This window comes from Sander lucioperca, chromosome 7 (assembly GCF_008315115.2).
Source record: "Sander lucioperca isolate FBNREF2018 chromosome 7, SLUC_FBN_1.2, whole genome shotgun sequence".
In the NCBI taxonomy this organism is placed as follows: domain Eukaryota; kingdom Metazoa; phylum Chordata; class Actinopteri; order Perciformes; family Percidae; genus Sander; species Sander lucioperca.
The window spans coordinates 9,852,297-9,872,074 of record NC_050179.1 but is presented as its reverse complement, the minus strand read 5'-3'; the positions used below and the strand labels follow the sequence as shown (position 1 = coordinate 9,872,074).

At 40.5% G+C, this 19,778-nt stretch overlaps 2 protein-coding genes across 2 annotated transcripts; both read right to left on the bottom strand.

Moving 5' to 3' along the window:
* Nucleotides 1-1,864: 1,864 nt before the first annotated feature.
* On the bottom strand, nt 1,865-6,178 carry gnb5a (guanine nucleotide binding protein (G protein), beta 5a). The gene is made up of 11 exons (XM_031283006.2): nt 5,892-6,178; nt 5,238-5,374; nt 5,054-5,095; nt 4,385-4,461; nt 4,156-4,288; nt 3,365-3,508; nt 3,167-3,258; nt 2,860-2,908; nt 2,675-2,771; nt 2,378-2,544; nt 1,865-2,285 (listed from the first exon to the last, which is right to left on the bottom strand). The coding sequence occupies exons 1-11, from the start codon at nt 6,025-6,027 to the stop codon at nt 2,274-2,276; spliced, it is 1,086 nt and encodes a 361-aa protein (XP_031138866.1). The 5' UTR covers nt 6,028-6,178; the 3' UTR covers nt 1,865-2,273.
* A 3,444-nt stretch (nt 6,179-9,622) lies between these two features.
* Nucleotides 9,623-19,778, bottom strand: myo5c (myosin VC). Its single transcript, XM_031282939.2, has 40 exons — nt 19,655-19,778; nt 19,187-19,297; nt 18,916-19,087; nt 18,675-18,819; nt 18,445-18,601; nt 18,113-18,256; nt 17,947-18,028; nt 17,658-17,765; nt 17,470-17,576; nt 17,116-17,381; nt 16,940-17,021; nt 16,701-16,841; nt 16,459-16,581; nt 16,288-16,371; nt 15,997-16,125; nt 15,753-15,850; nt 15,575-15,661; nt 15,376-15,487; nt 15,075-15,286; nt 14,816-14,981; nt 14,564-14,710; nt 14,324-14,488; nt 14,127-14,220; nt 13,982-14,045; nt 13,587-13,861; nt 13,425-13,488; nt 13,264-13,344; nt 12,956-13,136; nt 12,768-12,861; nt 12,593-12,656; nt 12,338-12,506; nt 12,096-12,180; nt 11,912-12,010; nt 11,605-11,759; nt 11,241-11,330; nt 10,972-11,122; nt 10,597-10,882; nt 10,343-10,517; nt 10,170-10,250; nt 9,623-10,032 (listed from the first exon to the last, which is right to left on the bottom strand). The coding sequence occupies exons 1-40, from the start codon at nt 19,679-19,681 to the stop codon at nt 9,880-9,882; spliced, it is 5,226 nt and encodes a 1,741-aa protein (XP_031138799.1). The 5' UTR covers nt 19,682-19,778; the 3' UTR covers nt 9,623-9,879.

Below are 19,778 nucleotides of genomic sequence, written 5' to 3'. Positions count from 1 at the left end.
GTGATGATGTCACTTCCGCTTGTTTTTTTTTTTTTTTTGGGAAACTTTATTAGAAACCTTAAACGAAAACAGTGGCTGCTTAGTCTAAATAAACTTAGCACAAAAAGTAAGGAAATTTGTGTTTGGTAGATTATTTCTCTGTGGTAACAATGCTTTTTGGCAATAAATCTTATACTGTTGGAAAGCCTGTTTAGTTCCCTTTCAAATGGTGCCCCATTTGTAAGGAACATGCATTTGTGGGATGAGCCGCTGCAGCGCTGAGGTTGCGCCCATGAAAAATTTGCCAAATCTTCTCTGCCAATGCCAAACAGCTTATTCTGCCATTGACTCGTTTGGTGTTTGGTGGATTGGATGATTGAAGTTTGAAGAAACAAGACATATTGGCAATTTAACAATTTATTCATTTCACAAACAGGAGCCTCAGTAGCATGTGGAAGAACCATACACAGCCACAACAGCCTGGCACCTCCTCCTCATGCTGGTCACCAGCCTGGTCACACACTGCTGCATCCCATTCTTCAACCAGCATTTGTCACAAGTCAGCCAACGTGGTTGTGTTGGTCACTCTGGCACGAACAGCATGCCTAAGCTGATCCCACAAGTGTTCAATGGGGTTGATGTCAGAACTGCTGGTTGGCCATTCCATCCTCTCCACTCCCACATTCTGCAGGTAGTCTCTGATAAACCCCGCCCTGTGGGGGCGAGCGTTGTCATATTGGAGGACAGAGTTTGGTCCCAGACTGTGGAGATATGGGACTGCCACTGGTTGCAGAATCTCATCTCTAAATCAGGCACCTGATTGGCAGCACCTGGGGCTACCAGAAGCTCAAAACAAGTGTCAATAGCAACAACAAAATAAGCTGTTTGGCAGTGGCAGAGAAGATTTGGCAAATTTTTCATGGGTGCTACCCACATACTCAGTACTGCTGCTCATCCCACAAATGCATGTTCCTTACAAATGGGGCACCATTTGAAAGGGAACTACAGGCTTTCCAACGGTATAAGATTTATTGCCAAAAAGCATTGTTACCACGGAGAAATAATCTACCAAACACAAATGTCCTTACTTTTTGTGCTAAGTTTAGATCAGTACAACAAAATAAAACAATAAGATAAGGTAAAGAACAATAATGAGAAAGTCATGATATTCAAAACTCAGTTTATATGTTTGTAATTCTTTAATAAACAGTCCCTTTAATAACTGTACACTAAACTACAATAGAATAATTACAGTAAATATGAAATTACAGCCAAAAGGAGTACATTCTAAGAATTTAAACATGTTTTTTTATATATATATTTATAAGTGTTTAGATATATAGTAAGGGACCACAGGTTCAGGGTGTCTGCAGTGACTGGATGTGCACATAGAGCAGGAAGTGGCTTCCACAGCTGGAAACAAACAGATGAGAAGTAAACCATCTTTTAAAATCATAGGGAGGGAACATAAAGTATTTCAGGTTACCTGTAAATGTATACTTTTTTTTTTTTTTTTTACATTAGAATAATATTGGCAGGTGAGTTACTGTCAAGGCTTGTTGGGCGCACAGGGTGTGCAATTAGATATATTTCCATCTTTAATAAACTACAACTTTGTACTTTTAATCATAATATTATATGCCAATACTCCTTCATATCCATTACTATTTTTAATTGGTTTCAGACTATCTTAAATTGATTCGTTTCTCCAAGCCAATCTAAACACTCAACCTCACTATCCCTGATATTCCAATATTTCTCATTTACAGATTACTCATTTACATTTCACTCTTCTCAGTCTGTGGCATGAGAAAGTTAAGCCAAGTGAAAATAAAACCTCGCTCTTGTCCTGCAGATAGATGTTGTTTCCCAGTATCCCATTTTCTTCTACAGGCTGCATTCCTCCATTATTTTTTGTGCAGAAAAACAAATAAATATACAAGTAATGTCCTTTATGTGGGCACATACAATACATCACTTTATTGTGTCACTTCTATCTTAGACTGATCTAGTCACTACCAATGTTATTTGCTGCAATATACATTTAACATCTTAAGTTGTAACCATGAGTTCCTCCGTACCATTTTCCTTTAATCACATATTATTTGGTTTAATTACTCTCTGAAATATGTAAATCTACCATGACCTTGAGACTGGAGTATATACAATGCTATTGATATGACCTATGTACAACCAAAACTGAGCCTTTATCTCTGTGATTGTTCTCTAGCAAACAGAAAGTTGGTGTATCTTCAGTAGGTCTGTGTACCATTTCATTCTCAGTGCCTTCATCCTTAAGCCCAGATCTGGAAAAAACAAACATTACAAGATATAACCAGAAAGGTCACTGCACCTAGCAAAGTTGTCAGATCAGTCAATAATAACGGACATCTCATACCCGAAGAGTGTGGTCCCAGGAACCTGTGCAGAAGGCCGTCCCATCTGGGGAAACACGCAGTGTACTGACACGGTTCTCATGTCCAAACAGAATAGAGACCCGTGTTCCTTTGAGAACATCCCAGACATTTATGGTGTAGTCGTTGTAGCCGCCAAACAATAGCCGTCCTGAACGATTTAACAAAACATAAATGCTTTTTAACTATAACATACAATAGAAATCATTTTAAGCTCTGATTGATCATTAACTGCTGTTTGGTTGCATAACTGCACTAATACTGAAGTGTGTATTTCTTACCACTGAGAGAGAAATCAACACTGGAGACCCCAAATATAATGCTTTCTTTGGAATAAATAGCCACTTCTCTGTCTGCCCTTAAGTCATACAGGCGGCACTGTAACAAAGGTCAGTGTTTGAATGTTAAAGATTGTTTTCAATATGTTTGCAATTGCACTTCATGTGGTAAATATCTCACTACTTACTGTAGCATCATCTGAGCCTGATGCAAATGCATCTCCACTGGGGTAGTATCTATTAACCAGAAGAAACAGTTAGGAACAAATACCTCTCTTGTGTTCAGTAGGATTTGATTATATCTGCCTTTTAGCACCTCCCAGTGGTGGTATGAAAACAAAAACAAAAAAAATATTTGAAAAATATTAACACATAACATTTCACACTTATATGACTTAAAAAAAATAGCATTTTTCTCACTGATGGATTAATTGAAAATATGCGTATCTCTACACTTATATCAGAACTCAAAATTGACAATTGGCAATCTCTTACCGGACACTATTTATGTCTGATTCATGAGTTTCAAAGGACTGAATACACTGTCCTGAACGCATGTCCCACACATTGGCCTTCTTATCACAGCCCTGCAATAATATATAATGATGCATATTATTGTATGAAAAAATATTTGAAATAATTCAGTGAAGTTTAAATATTACAGTAATAAGATGTAATGATAGGCGTCCTCACCCCTGAAACAAATGTGTTTCCAGTCTCGGAGGGAGCCAGGTCCAGACAGAGCACATCTGCTGCGTGTCCATGGAAACTCTGCAATAGCTGCCCACTCTCAACATCCCATAATGCACATGTCCCATCCCCGCTGGAAGTAAGGATCTTTAAAACAAGCAGATAGATAGATAGATAGATAGATAGATAGACTATGTACAGTGTAGGGATTGCAAATGTAAGGTGATTAAAAAGTAATTAAAAAGTAAAATCAGTGCAAGAATTATGATTACTATGGATAAATAAAAATTGACCTAGTATCTGACTGACAGCCCAGCAGCCTAATGAGGTAGGCATTCAATCAATGGGGGAGAATATTCTTCTTCAGTGTGTCTGTTGAGCAGGACAGAGACAGCAGTCTACCACCACTGAACAACCTACTCCTCAGACGATGAGGAGGAAGAATAACGGCTGTTCTGGAGATCAGTAAAAGTCTATGTGGGCAAACACACGGCTGTAAATGGATAGTCGTTGCAGTGTGAAAACATCATGTGGCCAGGACATCAAACCAGGAGCTACTGGCTGCTGTGAATTATTAACAGAGTGGGAGAGCTCCGTACACTGGAATACGGAAGGCAGTGATTTCTGAGTAATAATGAGAGAGAAATAGTAATGAAAAGAAAAGCAGCTGTGTTTACAGGAACCTAAAGTGTCAGTAAAATTGTGGGAAAACATTTACCATCTCTCTTTTTCTATAAATATTTCACTCAATTGCTTTTTGTGGATGTGTTTTTGTGTATGGTCGATATTCTCACCTGCATATCCGAGTTGGTGAAGCTGCAGGCTGACAGGTAGTTTGTATGCATGGCCACTGACTTCTTCTTCGCAGCCAAGTTCTCATTCTTGTCCAGAGACAGAGGATACACTGAGCATTTATTATCCAGGCCCCTGTGACAAGAAAAAAAAAATTGTTTACCAAAACAAAACAGAAAACCAAACAGATGACACACCCATTTGGATTATCACAGGTAGTAAGACACTCACCCACAAGCCACAGCACAGCCAGAGGGGGCGTAGGCACAGGCCATCACCCAGGTGCAAGGCATTGTCACAGCATGCTCCTAATAAATATCAAAAGACAAAGCTGCATGAGCCGCACTGGAACAGTGAGATGAATCAAATTCATTTGAATTAATTAATTAGAGCAGAACAGGAATCTTTAGGCTGTGAGACATTAGCTGTGTTACAGTTTGTCCAAAAGCAAAAACTTTAAAAAGGCAAAAGACACTTTTAGACATTATTGTGGTCAATGTTCAACTCTGATAGCAATCTCTGGTGTCCGTTCCCTCCGTCCTCATTCATAAAAATGGGACTTAGCATATTTTGCATAATTTGGAAATCCTCTGTCTCCTGCTGTCTTTTCATGTTTTAAATTACTTATTACAATAACATCAATTGTATGTATAATACATTATTGTTGTTACATATATTTGTTGCATATTTGTTAAAATTATTACTTGGATTCAGACCAGTGGTTTAAAATCAAGATAAATCTGAAGGGTCACAAAATGATTGTGTTAAATAAACATTTCTGTTAAACAAAATGTATCTTATTTGTTGCCTTTGTCTTATGAAATACCAAATGCTAATACCTAATAAAATCTTTTAAATAAAATAATCTAAGGTGGAAAATCCCTTTTAGGTTGAAGGTACCTTATTGGTGGTGAAAGCATCCCACACAATCACTTTTCCATCCTGCAAAGAGATTAGAACAAGTACAAAATAAAACGCATACAATGTAGATTATATGCAATTACAAACTGGCTCTACAATGAGCTGTGAGGTAGAAAATAAGGACTAAAAGCATAAAAGTCTTCAGGAGCATAAAGTGTGTGACCTGTGAGGAGCTGACGATCCTCCTCTTGTCCTTACACCAGTCCATACACAGAACTTTGTTGCCATGTCCCTTCAGAGTTCTTCGGGTCTTCATAACAAACTGACCAAGCCCCTCCACCTTCTCTGCCACCTGATGTACTGTGTACACACACACACACACACACACACAAACAATGTACAAACCCTCTATACACCATGGATTAATAATCCCAGCAGCAATAATGATTACACTAGGCCTACGATAAATGGAGGAATATTGTTGAATTAATCTTGGTTTAATCTGTCATGTCCTCAAATAGCTTGTGAGCATCCCATAAAACATGCATTACAAATAGCCTGTTTCTAGGTTTCTTTCCCACATATTATTTAACACCGGCCATATAGCTAAAATATGATTGGAGAAAAAACACTACATAGAAGAAATTCAAATGGAAGCACTGGGCTGTAAAATGGGGAAGCAAACAGCCTGTGTCAATATCTGAGATAACGTCGAGCTAATCTGGTCAATAATCAGTTTAGAAACATCCATGTCCCTGTAAAACTAGCAACATTTGACCTCCCTCTAAAATACATTTGTCTGAGACGTTTGCTGTTATTTGTCCCGTCACACTGTAAACCAGCGGTGAATGGAGGCCTCTCCATTTTCTGCACTCACGCTCGACATCGTGCAGCTTCGCTCTTTCATCCTCCAGCTTCGACTTTAGCGTCTCCGACTCCGTTTTGAGATGGGTCAGAGTCTCATTCAGCTGTACCTCCTGTGTCGCCATTTCAGGGATTAGAGGGGATCTCATATATTTCCTTTATGCAGGCAGCGATCGGCAGCGAAAAGGCTTAAAGCAGAGCTAACAGCTGATGCTGCTGACATGACGTCAGAGGGTGAAGATGCTCCTCCAGTTTCCAGATGGAGGAGGAGGAGGATCCTGGTGGTGGTGCTAGTCCATACGGGCTGCATCCTCAGCAGCCTTAATACTCTAGGCCTACTGCTCAATAATGCATTTAAATACTGCCGACATGGAAAACTGAATACTGTTTGTCTGTAATGCAAAAACACAGCAGATAATAAAAATGGCACTCTGGTGTTTTAAAGGAGAATTCCGGTCGATTCCAACCCGTAGCTCTGTTGTTTGTAAATCAGGAGTACTGTCAGTAGCGAGAAAAACGAAACCAATCGGTGCTGCCTACACCGAGTTATCCTCCTGCTAGCGTTAGCACCCAACAGGCATAAACAGGGCAAGTTTTAAACGTGTTTTTAGCCTCTAAACATGCTCGAAATGCCATTACAAGTGCTTAGCCATGTGCAGTTATTCCTTCCAAGGGAACACAGCGAATTTGACTGCAGTAGATGTGACAGAAAGCCATAAAAGTTGTGTTAATCCATACCTCTGTTTATTTCCTGGTTTATGGTGAAGCCCACACTAGTCGAATGCCGATCTCATACAATCCAATATACCAAAATGTATTTTTTTCCACAAAAAAACGATTTGCCGAGGTTCTTTCCATAGTAACGCGTATGTATCAACAAGCTGTAACCTGACACCACAGCAGAGCGAGCAGAGCTGCAGTTCAAGAGTTCAACAGCTAGGTAACCTAGCAACGGCAGCAGGGGGAGGAGCTCACAGAGCTGACAGACGGAGCTTGGAGTTAGATCAGGACTAATATGAGAAAATGGTTTCAGTTTGTGCCTTTCCAAATTGCGGCAACCAAATGAAGAGATATTTGAGCTTGAGCTTTCACCATCTACCCCTCCGCAACCGGGAGATTTTACAGTTGTGGCTGGTTGCACGTGATGCGGGTACATGATGCTCGTGTAGTGTCTTAAATAGTAATGCTGTGATGCTGTATGAAGAGGAATCCGCCGACACTGTTCTTGATTATAATAAGGTTTATTACAAACAAAGATTCAGCATCAATTTTACAAACTCCTGCAGAGAGCTTGGAGAACGACCAACCCAAATTCTTCCAAAAAGTCGTTCCGCCTTTTCTTTGTGTGAACAACGTATATATTCCATGCATTGTATCAACATAGGACGTGATATGTGTGAGTATACCATTGGACGGATAACTAACCAATCAATGCCTGTTATCTGGCACAACTCCAAAAAAGGTCTCTTCTGTCTTGGGGGGACCTCTGCTCATGTTAACAATTTCCAGATGTTCTCAGTGAATGTAGAGTAAAGTTCATGCATCCTCCTTATACCAACTCTTAAAACAAAGTGTATAGAATGTTATAGGTTGTCAATATACCACACTCGTGTGGATACTCTGTATCGCAATGACCACCGAGGAAGAAAGCATGTGCTGTAAGGAATGGGATCTCATCCAGCCTGGTCTGGATGGGTCCCCAGATAACGGACATTGTTTCGCCCATACACAGAGGTTTCCCCATCTGATCTATAAGGATGTTCTGGAAGCGTTTTTTTTTTGTCCTGAAAGTAAATTGGAAGAAGCAGCCTAAACCGGACGGACCTGATGGCCAGCTGTCTAATGAGTGAGTACAACAGGCTGTCGTGACTCTAAATATGCTTGTTGTATGTGTTGGTTATCTGTTTTTAATGTGCTATATGTGCTGTTTTTTACTGTAAAGTATCTTTGAGTACGATGAAAAGCCCTCTATAAATGAAATGTATTATTATTTATTATAAGTAAATGCATCACTTCTTTAGTGAAATAACCAAAGCTCGCCCTTCCTCCCCCCCAGCCAATGCAGACTCGTGGCCTACCGGGTGATTCTGGAGTGGGTTCTGAGAGGAGAGCCCCTTGGCCGTGGCACCAGAAGAACTTTGCCTAGCTGTGTTGTAGCAGTGATCAGACAAGAGTACCCCTCCCCCACTGGAAGTTACACGGGATTCAAAGAGGCAGAGGACATTTTCTGAGTCTAATAATATGATTTCTAGTAATACTTGGTATTGCCATTACTAGGAATAAACAAAGCAATTGCACAGTTCTATTAGGAAAAAGTGTTGTACAAGTAAAGTAAATTGTAAGAATAAATAAATTGTAAGAATAAGTACATTGTACAGTTCTATAATATATTGCTGCACCTGTCTGTTATCAGTGGTTTTATAATATAACAGTACACATTACATTTGTGCTTTTGTGTCTTTACTTCAACAACAAAAAGGAAATTACAATATCACAATCTAGACACAATCAATGTAAAGTATGTACAGTGCAGTGTGTGGTTTTATACATAATCATGCTACACACAACTGTAAAATCTCCCGGTTGCGGAGGGGTAGACGGTGAAAGCTCAAGCATCTCTTCATTTGGTTGCCGCAATTTGGAAAGGCACAAACTGGAACCATTTTCTCATATTAGTCCTGATCTAACTCCAAGCTCCGTCTGTCAGCTCTGTGAGCTCCTCCCCCTGCTGCCGTTGCTAGGTTACCTAGCTGTTGAACTCTTGAACTGCAGCTCTGCTCGCTCCGCTGTGGTGTCAGGTTACAGCTTGTTGATACATACGCATTACTATGGAAAGAACCTCGGCAAATCGTTTTTTTGTGGAAAAAAATACATTTTGGAATATTGGATTGTATGAGATCGGCATTCGACTAGTGTGGGCTTCACCATAAACCAGGAAATAAACAGAGGTATGGATTAACACAACTTTTATGGCTTTCTGTCACATCTACTGCAGTCAAATTCGCTGTGTTCCCTTGGAAGGAATAACTGCACATGGCTAAGCACTTGTAATGGCATTTCGAGCATGTTTAGAGGCTAAAAACACGTTTAAAACTTGCCCTGTTTAAGCCTGTTGGGTGCTAACGCTAGCAGGAGGATAACTCGGTGTAGGCAGCACCGATTGGTTTCGTTTTTCTCGCTACTGACAGTACTCCTGATTTACAAACAACAGAGCTACGGGTTGGAATCGACCGGAATTCTCCTTTAACATATAAAACCATTTATTTCAATGGAATTATAATCAGCAAACATGTTTTTTTATATTAAACAACTGTTACAAGAAACACAAAGAAAGAAATATATTAAAACTGTTTATATAATCATGTTTTGAGTTAATAATTCAAAATAATACTGTTGAGTTTCATTGATTCCACTTTCACATTTTAACAGGCCATAGCTACCCCTAACAATACTTAGATCATGTCCTTAGTTGTCGGATTTCATTGGTTCGTATTTCAGTATTTTTAGATCTACTATATTTAGATGTGCCAACTTTTAAGCCAGAACATTTTTTTAACCCTTGATGTTGGGAAATAAATGTTTTTACGTCTTTAAATGGATTGTTTTGACCAACGGCCCAAAACTCAATGATATTCCGTTTACAATTATATAAAACAGAGAAAAGCAACAAATGGCCACACTGGAGAAGCTGTTTGGCTGTTTTTTTTTTTTTTTTTAGAGTTTTTTATTGAAAAATGACTGAAATGATTAATTATTAATTTTCTGTGGATGACTAATTAACTAATACATTTTTTTTTTTTTAAAGAAATTATTTTAAAAAAAAATCTTTCCTTTTGGGGGAACATGACCTCTGTATTTAAAAATCCTGTCCATAGCCCTGAATTTTAACTATATGGTGTTCATTTGTTAATTTAATGTGTTCATATAAACAATAAGATACAGCCACAGGCCACCGGACTATGAATCAGTCATGAGGAGTGAAAGGTCAAAGGCTGGCAGTGTCAGATCCTGGTTAGGAAACCCAGATGAAGGCTGCTCGGGACCTGCAGCAGCTCCAGAGCCTGTGAGGACGGGCAGAAAGGAAACGTGACCTGGAAACGATAGTCTAAGTCCAGCATCAACTGTGTGGACCCGTCACGATCTTGTAGTAACGACTGCCAACAAGGAGCAGATTGGCATCATTAGTGGAGAGCAAGTATGGCAGGTGAACAAGTATTACAAGACATTACAGTGTTTTTGAAATGAGAAAAGCTTGTTACATTACATTTTGAAAATGAACAATCAAGCTCACCTGAACTTTGCGGACAAATGACGACGTCACCCTTTTCTCAAACTCATCAATGGGAGTGTAGGAGTTCAAAATCTTGACAATCTGCAAATTTCAATGTGAGTTTTGTTTCACATCAGTGTGAAGCTGAATTTGTTTATATAAAAAATACTGCATGTGTGGCATGAATAAAGTACCTGAACGGGGTTGAGTTCAGGGCATTTTTCAGTGATCTCCTTGGCGTCTTCATCAGTGGACTTGTTGACTTGCAGTAACCAGGCAGCCTGAGATAACGGCCTCAGAGTGTCTATAGCATTAGAGCTTTGCAGTTCCTTCTCCTTCAGCCATTCCTCCAGGTAACTGATGTTACACCTGAACCAACAGAGAAGTTATAAACTCACTTTTGTCTGCGTACAAATACTCTTGTATTCTCATAAAAACATCCACAAACCTGATTTGCATTCCCTTCCTGCAGGAGCACATATCTTTGCGGAGCATGATGTTGTTGAGGGTGGTCGCACCAACTAGGTAAAACATTTGCTTGACAGCCTGTTTTATGAGGCCCTGCTCCATGCCATGCTGGCTCATGGTGGAGTGAAAGACACTGAGCTGCTGAAGGATGGAGGAGATGGTGTATGTCTCTGAGTCCTCGTAGATGCTGTTGGAACGCTTCCTGACGCCCGTCGGCTTCATGCTAGAAATCCCCTGTAAACTCTCGTGCTCCAACATACCGGGTACTGTTAGGCGAGAAAGTAAATCAGCACATTTTAGGTTGCTTAAAGGTTCAACATCTGCATGTGAAAAGGATGAACTGATGATAAAATACCAATTGCAGGAGTGAGGGTCTTTTCAATGACCGAGAGAAACCGATAGTAGATTTGAATGGCCAGGTCGCTGAGAATCTGTCTGTGTTCAGACAAATCAAAATTCTGCAAGCAGTTCTTTTTTTGGCGAGGAGTATTTTGTTTCAGGAACTCCTTTTGCGAACAAAAGGCAAAACAAGAGAATGTAAAAATATGCCTGCTACTGTACACAACATCTTTGACAGACAAAAAACACAATATTGCAACCAGGGTAAATACGGTAAATCCAGACCTCCTCCCCGCTGTACTGCTTCAGACAGTTGAGCAGCTGATACGTGTTTGAGAGCCAGAATGACAGCATCTCAAAGTCTTTGTGGTGACTCTGAAATTAAAAAACACATCTGTTGCTTTTTATTTTTATAAATGTGAGATTTTTATTTTTTTCATGCAACTTGTACATTTTATTTTTGCCGGCTCGTCATTCTTTTCACATCATCAATTTTACAAAGTGAAATAATGAAAATAAACTGCTGCAAACATACTGGCTACCTAATCTTAGATATGGTTATGAATAATGGTTTATGGATTATATTCATTATTTATTTAGCAAAACTACAGTCGAGATAAAAATCTACTAGAATGAGAATTAACCTCACCGTGATGACCTTTTTGACAGCACCGATGGTCGCGGTCATTAGAGACTTGAGTTTGACTTCATCGTTCAAGTAGTCAGCGTGGCGGACACACATGAAGAGGATGTAAGCTGGCATCGCAGGGATCACACTGACCACCACGCCTTTGGGCTTTAGGTCTGTGTGTAGAATATAGCAAATTTCATGTAGTTATAATAGTTTCTTGCTTTAAATCAAGAGGACCACAGATGCCTTCCCAGCATACACATAGAGGAAGGCAGACAATGTCACAAAATTAATGTTAATATAAAATAATACAGAGGAAGAATACCCAGAATGATGTTTTGAATGAGCCTGGATTCATCCTCTCTCTTGTACTCCAACATGCCAAGGTAATCTTTGGGCATGGCAGGAGCAGACGTTTGCTTCGCTGTGTGAGAAACATCAAAGTGATGAACATGGAGGAGGAGGCGGATTAATGTTATAATTTGCATGTATACAAGCCAAAGTGCTACCTTTCTGTGATGTTTCAAGGCTCTTTATTTTATTCTGTAGTTTCTTTATTAATCTATCTTTCTGGTCGAGCTGCTCTTCAAAGTCCTGAAAGAAAAGCAGAATTTGTTACCGGCTTTCATGTGGACAAGACATGCATCCACACACTTGTACTGTAAGCCGCTATGCCCACACACGCCCACACACACACACACACACACACACACGCCCACACACACACACACACACACACACACACACACACCATATTTTCAGCCATTAACTGTGAAGTCTCCTGTCTCAGTTTGCTCTTGGCCTCACTCTCCATCAGCAGCTGTCTTTTTGAGTGATCATTCTCCTCTTCCAGCTCCTCTACTCTGCCTTGAAGCTCCCTCTTCAACTCCTCCAGCTCTTCAGCTTTCTCCTCAAAGTGACTAAAAAGCAACAAAAATCAGACAGACTCCGAAATGACCATCCCTTCTTTAATCAAGAAAACGGACTCCAATCAAAGTATTTTTACCTGCGTCGTGAGCTCTCTTCTTTAATCTTTCTTTGAAGAACGTTAGTGATCTCCTCAGTTTTTTCTTTTGGATGACACAAACAAAAAAATAAACAAAAGAACAAGTGGAAAGACTAACCTGCAAAAGAGCTTCATAGTGAAGTGAAATTGTTAAATAGTAAAACAACAGATCTACCTGCTAGTTCTCTGCTCTGCTCCACTATGTAAGCCTCCAGTTCTTGTTTTTGTCTCTGCAGCTCTGAGACCTGCAGTTTCAGCTCCGGTAAAACCTGTGGGTCACAGGAAACAAGAGAAAGCACAAATCACGGTATGTTCCGCACCAGATCTATCTGGAGAAATGGAAACAGGAATGCAATAACGCACTGAGTTCTCGCTGCTGAGCCTGGACACTTCTTGGCGAATATTCTCATTGACATTACTTTTCTCCTGGAACAGGTTTTGCAACTTGCTGTTCTCATTTTGAAGGTGATCCACTTTCAGTTTCAAACCCTCCACTTGGGTCTCATAGCTCTCCTTCTGCTCTCTCTGGTGGCTTTCTAGGATTCTGCCATCAAAGGTGGAACCGTGTCAAACAGGGACAAGAGTAAACAAGTTTGTCACACACGTAACAAAACTGGATAATAACGCTGATATTAAGTGAATGGATTGCTATGGCTGTCAGTAAAATAGACCTGGTAGCTTTCTGTAGGCCATCAAATGCTGCCAGCAAATCTTCAACTTCATAAATCTTCTCAGAGTCGTTTGGAGTTAGCCTACATAGAAACAATTGGTGAGATTAAAGGCCTAAATGAGATATATTAGAACAACTACGTGAAAGACAAATTTTTATTACCCCAAAAGAACCTCCTCTTCAACAACGCCACCAAGAAGTTGTCTCGTAATATCATTCATTTTAGCTGCAGAAAGATATTCAAGATCATCATTAAGTCTTTATTTATGTATAATAACGATGTATCATTTTTAAAACTTAAGGTATATAAGTCAAAGTCTGTACCTCTTGCTTGTTCCGACTGTTGCTTCATCTTTCGGTCCATGTTATTTCTCTGGTTTTGCAGGTTGTTGAGTTCCCTGCGTAGCTCGGGAATGGTCTTGACATGTTTGGTGAGCTGGATGACCTGTTCCTGCAGGTCAGAGCTCAACTTGCCCCTGTCCTCCATCTTTCTCTGCAGACTGACTCTCTCCTCTTTCAATCTCTTAATCTCCTCTTTTAGAGTTACCACCAACTTCTCATGGTCCTGTCTCTGGATCTCAATGTTGTTCTCTGCAATTCTGCCAAGAATCATCTCATCAATTAACTAAGTAAAACAAGCTGAGCAAGAATCTGCTTAGGCTAAACAAATATTTGCTTCTTGCTGTAGAGGAGGTAGGTTGCACATTTTCATGACTTACTTTCTAAGCCTGGCTTCATATTCTTTTTCTTCCAGAAGGTTCCTCTTTATTTGATCAAAGCTTTCTGTAAGAGTGTAAAACCGGTCACAAATTTAGTACAAATCACAACAGGAGTAGCATACACAGAAATCTTGACTCCTATTACCTTTGGCCTCTTTGGTGGAAGCTTCAAACTTGTTCTCCAAGTTCTGCTTTTGAAAGTTCAGTGCATCTATTTCCTTTTGAAGCTGTGCAGTTGTCTGAAAGAAGAATAAAAATGTTTTTTTTTTTTAAAGTGCTTCATAAGCAAACAAAAAGCTGCAAAGACGCAAACAACTGTATTGAATCTACTTCAAAACTGACCAGGCTAGCATCTTCTTTCGCTTTCTTCTCTCTTGCCTCCAAAGACGCCTTCTGGTTGGTTGATTTTTCCAGCTGTGCCTCCAAACCCTGAAGTCTGTCCACGGTTTGAGAGTGGGAGTTGGCCAAGCTTGTCAGTCTTTCCATCAATCCACGGTTCTCTTTGTTCTGTAAGGATACAGGAATTCAGTTACGTCCTCTACATAAAAGCCACAGCTGATGTAACCTTGGTAGCATATTTACCTGCTCTTCAATCTTCTTTCTGAGCTGCTGCACCCTGAAGGAGAGCTGTACATTGAGCACCAGCCGACGCATGGTTTGAAAACGCCGCCGTGCCAGCCATGCTCTGGCATACTTCTGTAGAATCAGGGCTTTCTGCTCCTCTACCATCTGACAATTCACAAAGAGATAGCAGTGCATGAATCACATGTGGTTACATTTTGTATTTTCATCACACTAAATGATACAAATGATTAATGTATCAACCTTACAGACCTTCTTGTACCGTTTACGGGCCATCCAACCTCGTGTGAAGGCCTGGATGGTGATGGAGGCCAGACGGACTAACTGGAAGATCTGTCTCATGCGGTAACCTCTCCAGTATCTCTGGACCGCCATTGCTGCCCAGCCCTGTTTCAGTGTTGCAGCACTCACTGTTTTACTGAAAAATAAAACAAGTGGGCGTACATGTCAGAACCCTGACAGATACAACAGAGAATGCAGGACAACAAAACTTTAAGTGAATGCCTCGAACCGGATTGTCCTCTGTCCACGGATGTACTGTTGGAGGATGATGGCTGCGTCTCTCATGCGCAGGTACTTCCTCCTCTGCCTCCACCCGCGGACATGTTTCTGGATGGTCACGCAGGCTCCCCTCAGTTGATCCAGACGCAGCTTCTCGAGATAAGCTACCTGACCAGCTCGGAAGAAGATCTTAGTCCGACCAAACTTGTACTGGTTGGGGTCCTAGAGATCAAGCCAAGAGGCCAAAGTTATGCACAAACATGCAGTGCACAATAATGCATGACACTGTTGTAAGAAAAGAAACAGCTAACCTGAATCAACCTCTGCAGCACATTCTTGCAGGTCTGTTTCTTGTCACTGAGGTCCCCTTCCTGGTGTGACATTAGGATACTGTATCGGCTGTAAAACTCAATGTATGTCCACCTACAAAGAAAAAACATGTTTACTATGACAACTTGAGCATATGGAGATTTTGTTTGACTGATATGCAACCGTGTAATAGAGAATCACCTGGATGGATAGCTCTGTGCACTGATACGAATAGTTTCAAGGACTCCACAGGCTCGCAGCTGCTGCACCACCCTCCTGGAATCATATCTCAGAAAACAAGCAAACACTCACTTAAACCACAGACACAAACATGCACAACAGTGTGGGTCGTGTCAAAAACAGTTTCATCAGTACTCACTCAAATGGGAGCTTTTCATCATTGGGCTTAATGCAGCGTACATAGTGAGGGGTGGTAGCATTCAGTGTTTCCATCAGTAGAGAGAGGGAACTGCAGAACTACACTCAACCACAAAGTTCATGGAAAAGGATAAAAACACAAGATGCAAACTCAGTTGTATTCTATACACATACAGAATACTATGGAAACTTCTGTGACGAAGTTCAATCCCCAGTGAGCAGCCACAGTAAGTAAATATATTCACCTTATCTCCCACTGAGGTTCTCAGCTGTTTATTGGCCGGTTTCACTGCAGGTCTAGCGGGCCTCACTTTGACACCTTTAGTGGTCACATTGCTTTTCTCCTCTTGGAAAAAGTTGGCCAGAAAAGAAAACTGATAACAATTGCAAGCAGGAGAAATGTGTTATAATGAGAAAAACAAATCTGCACGGGTTAGCTTTAATGATACAGACATTTTGATTTGTTAACTTTGATTTTTAGCCACTATGATATTTTGAAAAATGAAAAGCCAAAATAAAATAGGGTCTTTTATTACCTTACTGACTCTCATAATGTCAACCAGTTCTTCATAGAGAGTGTCTCTGTTCTTTTCAAGAAAACCTCTGCATTGATATTCCACCTGTTATTAGAAAAACACTCACAGTTTAAAAAAATGAGTAACTTCTGTGCTACAGTATGCAGGAAATGGGTTTCTATTAGACTGCACCTTGTCTGCAAAGTGTTGAATCACAAATGCCTCATTTGATAACCTGGGCTTCTCAAACAGAGGATTGGCATCAAGATAGTTGAACAGTTTTTGCAGCCAGCTTTGATCAGTGCCCTGAGGAAACTGTGAAGAAATGAAGAATGAAGAAAGACATATGTATTGGAGGCACAGCAACAACAACAACAACAAAACAGAGTTAAAAAATTTAGTTGTAAAAGTTCACACCACGTCTCTTCAATTACCAAACATTCTTCATCAAGCAAGTCCAGGATCCCCATTTTGGCTTCAATCAGGTCAATGACCGGCTGGTTGTCATAGAAATCTATCAACGTCCATGGGATGTCCTCTTTCATGTACTCCTCTTGCTCCAGCTTGAACACATGCTGATTAAAAATAAGAACGACAAGAGAATAACCCTCGGAGCAGATAAAGGTTTGTATGCAGCGTTTTTGCAATGATTTTGGACGATGGTGAAGCATACCAAGTTGAACTGCTGTTGAAGCTTTTCATTTGCGTAGTTGATGCAAAACTGTTCAAAGCTGTTGATGTCAAACGTTTCAAAGCTGAGGACAAATAAAAGATCACATCAAAAATAGCAGCTAAAGAGTCCTGAATCATCAAGCAGCTGAAGAACAAAGTGTTGTATATCTGCATTACCCATAAATGTCCAGAACACCAATGAAAGCGTGTTGCTTTCCTGGAACCTGAAGTGCTGTGTTTATCCTGTTAATAATACAGTCAAACAGATGGGCATAGATCTGCTTGGCTAGGGCATCTCTGGCATTTACTGCCCGTTCTTTGGGCACCGGCTTCACCACCGTCTCAGCCACCAGGACGATCCTCCGATGGCACAGCCAACGCCCCAACCCGTCTGCGCTCGCACCCAGCAACTCGCAGAAGACTGCCAGGTGTGGATCATTGGGCTGGAAGATATGTAAATCACGTTTTGTATTTAACCAGCTTAATGTTTGGAAATCTAACCTCGCAAACCAAAAGAGATTACAGACTCACAGGAACTGATGATTTGCCATCTCCAGAGTTTCGGATTTCCACATTTCCCAAATGCAGAATGGCTGCCAAAACTTGGAACACATCGGACTGAAAGTCCTCCTTCAATCCTGGAGAGGCAGAGAGAGGAAGGTAACATAAAAGTCACACTAAAAGCAAGTTACAGTCTGACAGATGAAGTGTTTGTTTACCTAGCAGTGAGAAGGTCCGTCGAGTCTCCTCCATGTCTTTCTGGTCATCTACACCTTCAATAGTGATCTCACCGCCCATGCAGGTGTACCAGAACTTATCTGCACTCACTACAGATGATAGGGATATATAATCAGGCGCTCCTACAATAAAATAATCCCACAATAATTATGTGTATGATTGTAAGACTTAGATGTGTGTTCTAAGTGAATCAGATTAAACACAACAGCAGTGGAAGAGTCTTTGCTCCGTCTCAAACCTGCAGAATTAACCCTCGGTACAAACACTCACACAGTCTTAGATTCTTGAACTCTTGCAGATGAGCACAGGAACACATCTGGTAGAATATGTGATAGTTTCGCTCGTTGTCTGCCTGATTAAGACAAGAGTATAAATTGTTATGGATCAGATACATATAAGAACAATAACACAACAACTCCTTCATCTCATACACTACCTGAAAAACAACTCTGGATTTCTCTAAGAGATAGGTCCTCATGTTCGCTCCGATGATCCGGTACCTCCTGTCAAAGCTGATCTCTGTGTATTTCCCAAAACGGCTGCTGTTGTCATTCCTGGTGGTCTTTGCGTTTCCTATTGCCTGAGAGAAAGTCACCTCAGGTCATCAGGTCTCTTTTTAAGTTATCAATCATACAGAAGTTGACCTACTTAATGCATTCGGTGCATTATATTAGTGTTGTCACAGTACTGAAACATTGATCATTTAGTGGAGAGAATAGCGATGTGTTGCCTTGTGAGCAGGGCTCCTGGGGTCCAGTAAAGTCATACCTCTGTTATCGGATTGGATGCCAGGACTTTGTCTTCAACTCGAGTCTTACTTCCAGATTTGCTTACAACAGCAAAGTACCTCATAGCGTATCGAGCAGACACTGTTTTGCCGGCTCCAGATTCACCACTGACGATGATAGACTGGTTCTTGTGGTTTCTGAGGAAAAATGTACAGTGATATAACTACACTGTATATTCTACTTAATGTGATAATTTCAGCTTTTATTTACCTGGCCATCTGTTTGTAAGCCTCCTCAGCCACTGCAAATATATGAGGGTCCATGTCTCCCATGTTCTGGCCTGAGTATGCATGAATGACTGCATCTCCATAGATATGAAGCTGTTTGTATGGATTTACAGCTACCAGTATAATACCTGAAAATGAGGAAACGGCACAGGCTCAGCCAAAAGCACAAACTGTCAACAACCAACAGTACTTAGATACAGTTTGACAGTTTGTTTCAACAGTACCACAGTAGGTGTAGATGATTCTGGACTCCACAAATCGCACTTTAAGATTGTGCAGGACTGCAGGTTCATGCAGGTAGCTGAGAGCGGTGAGGTCGTTCTCCCCCACCAAGATGTCCGGGTTGCGAAGTGGAGGGAGTTGTGGTTTTGACGGGTCAACAGGGTAGCAGTACTCCTGTACAGTGACAGGTTATGTAAAGAGAGGCAGGTCAGCTGTAACTTTTCACCATCATAAATCCACTGCACAAGGTTTTATTAGTCGCGTTTTACTTACAGTGCCATCTTCAAGAAGCAATTGAAGAACATTGTTCCCAAAATGAAAGTCTCTCATAATCTCGGCTGATTTCCACACATGTTCTGCATCTGGTATCCACACTCTGTTGTACTAGGAGAAGATTTTAAGGGTGACAAGTTAACACTTTATCAGTGCTTACTATAGTTGTTAAAACATATAACACTGTAAATGTAATGCTATTCCCTGTGTGAACATGTGCTTAACAAACTATGAGGACCATTTATTTCTCATTTAACAGAAAGGCATTATACTTCATATGTATATTAACAATTCCTAAAGATTTACACTTAAAAAGTTGAGTAAACAGTTAAGCATTTAGACTTTAAATTTAAGTCCAGCCTCCTCTAGGTAACTTGCCTGAGCCCTGACAAAGTTTCCATATGTTTCTGTAAAACAACATTAAGGGTTTATCTGTATTGTAATACAAACGTGGTGCTTTTCTCTTACCTCGGTGTACAGTTCCAACAAAGCCATATTTGTGCATTATTGTTTTAACTTCTCTTGTCCGTATTTGCTTATCAGCTGTTGTATCATCTGTACTTTCCAGGTTACCAACGAATATACCCCTCCC

Bases quoted from the DNA above. Each gene is read 5' to 3' on its own strand.
- gnb5a (XM_031283006.2), bottom strand. From the start codon at position 6,027: ATGAGATCCCCTCTAATCCCTGAAATGGCGACACAGGAGGTACAGCTG. The intron at 3,509-4,155 runs GTGAGAATATCG...CTTGTTTTAAAG, and splicing joins TCACCAACTCGGATATGCAG to ATCCTTACTTCCAGCGGGGA. The intron at 2,909-3,166 runs GTAAGAGATTGC...TCTGGTTAATAG, and splicing joins TCAGACATAAATAGTGTCCG to ATACTACCCCAGTGGAGATG.
- myo5c (XM_031282939.2), bottom strand. From the start codon at position 19,681: ATGGCTTTGTTGGAACTGTACACCGAG. The intron at 12,862-12,955 runs GTGCGTTATTGC...TGTGACCCACAG, and splicing joins GGCTCAGCAGCGAGAACTCA to GTTTTACCGGAGCTGAAACT. The intron at 12,507-12,592 runs GTAAAAATACTT...GTTGCTTTTTAG, and splicing joins GAAGAGAGCTCACGACGCAG to TCACTTTGAGGAGAAAGCTG.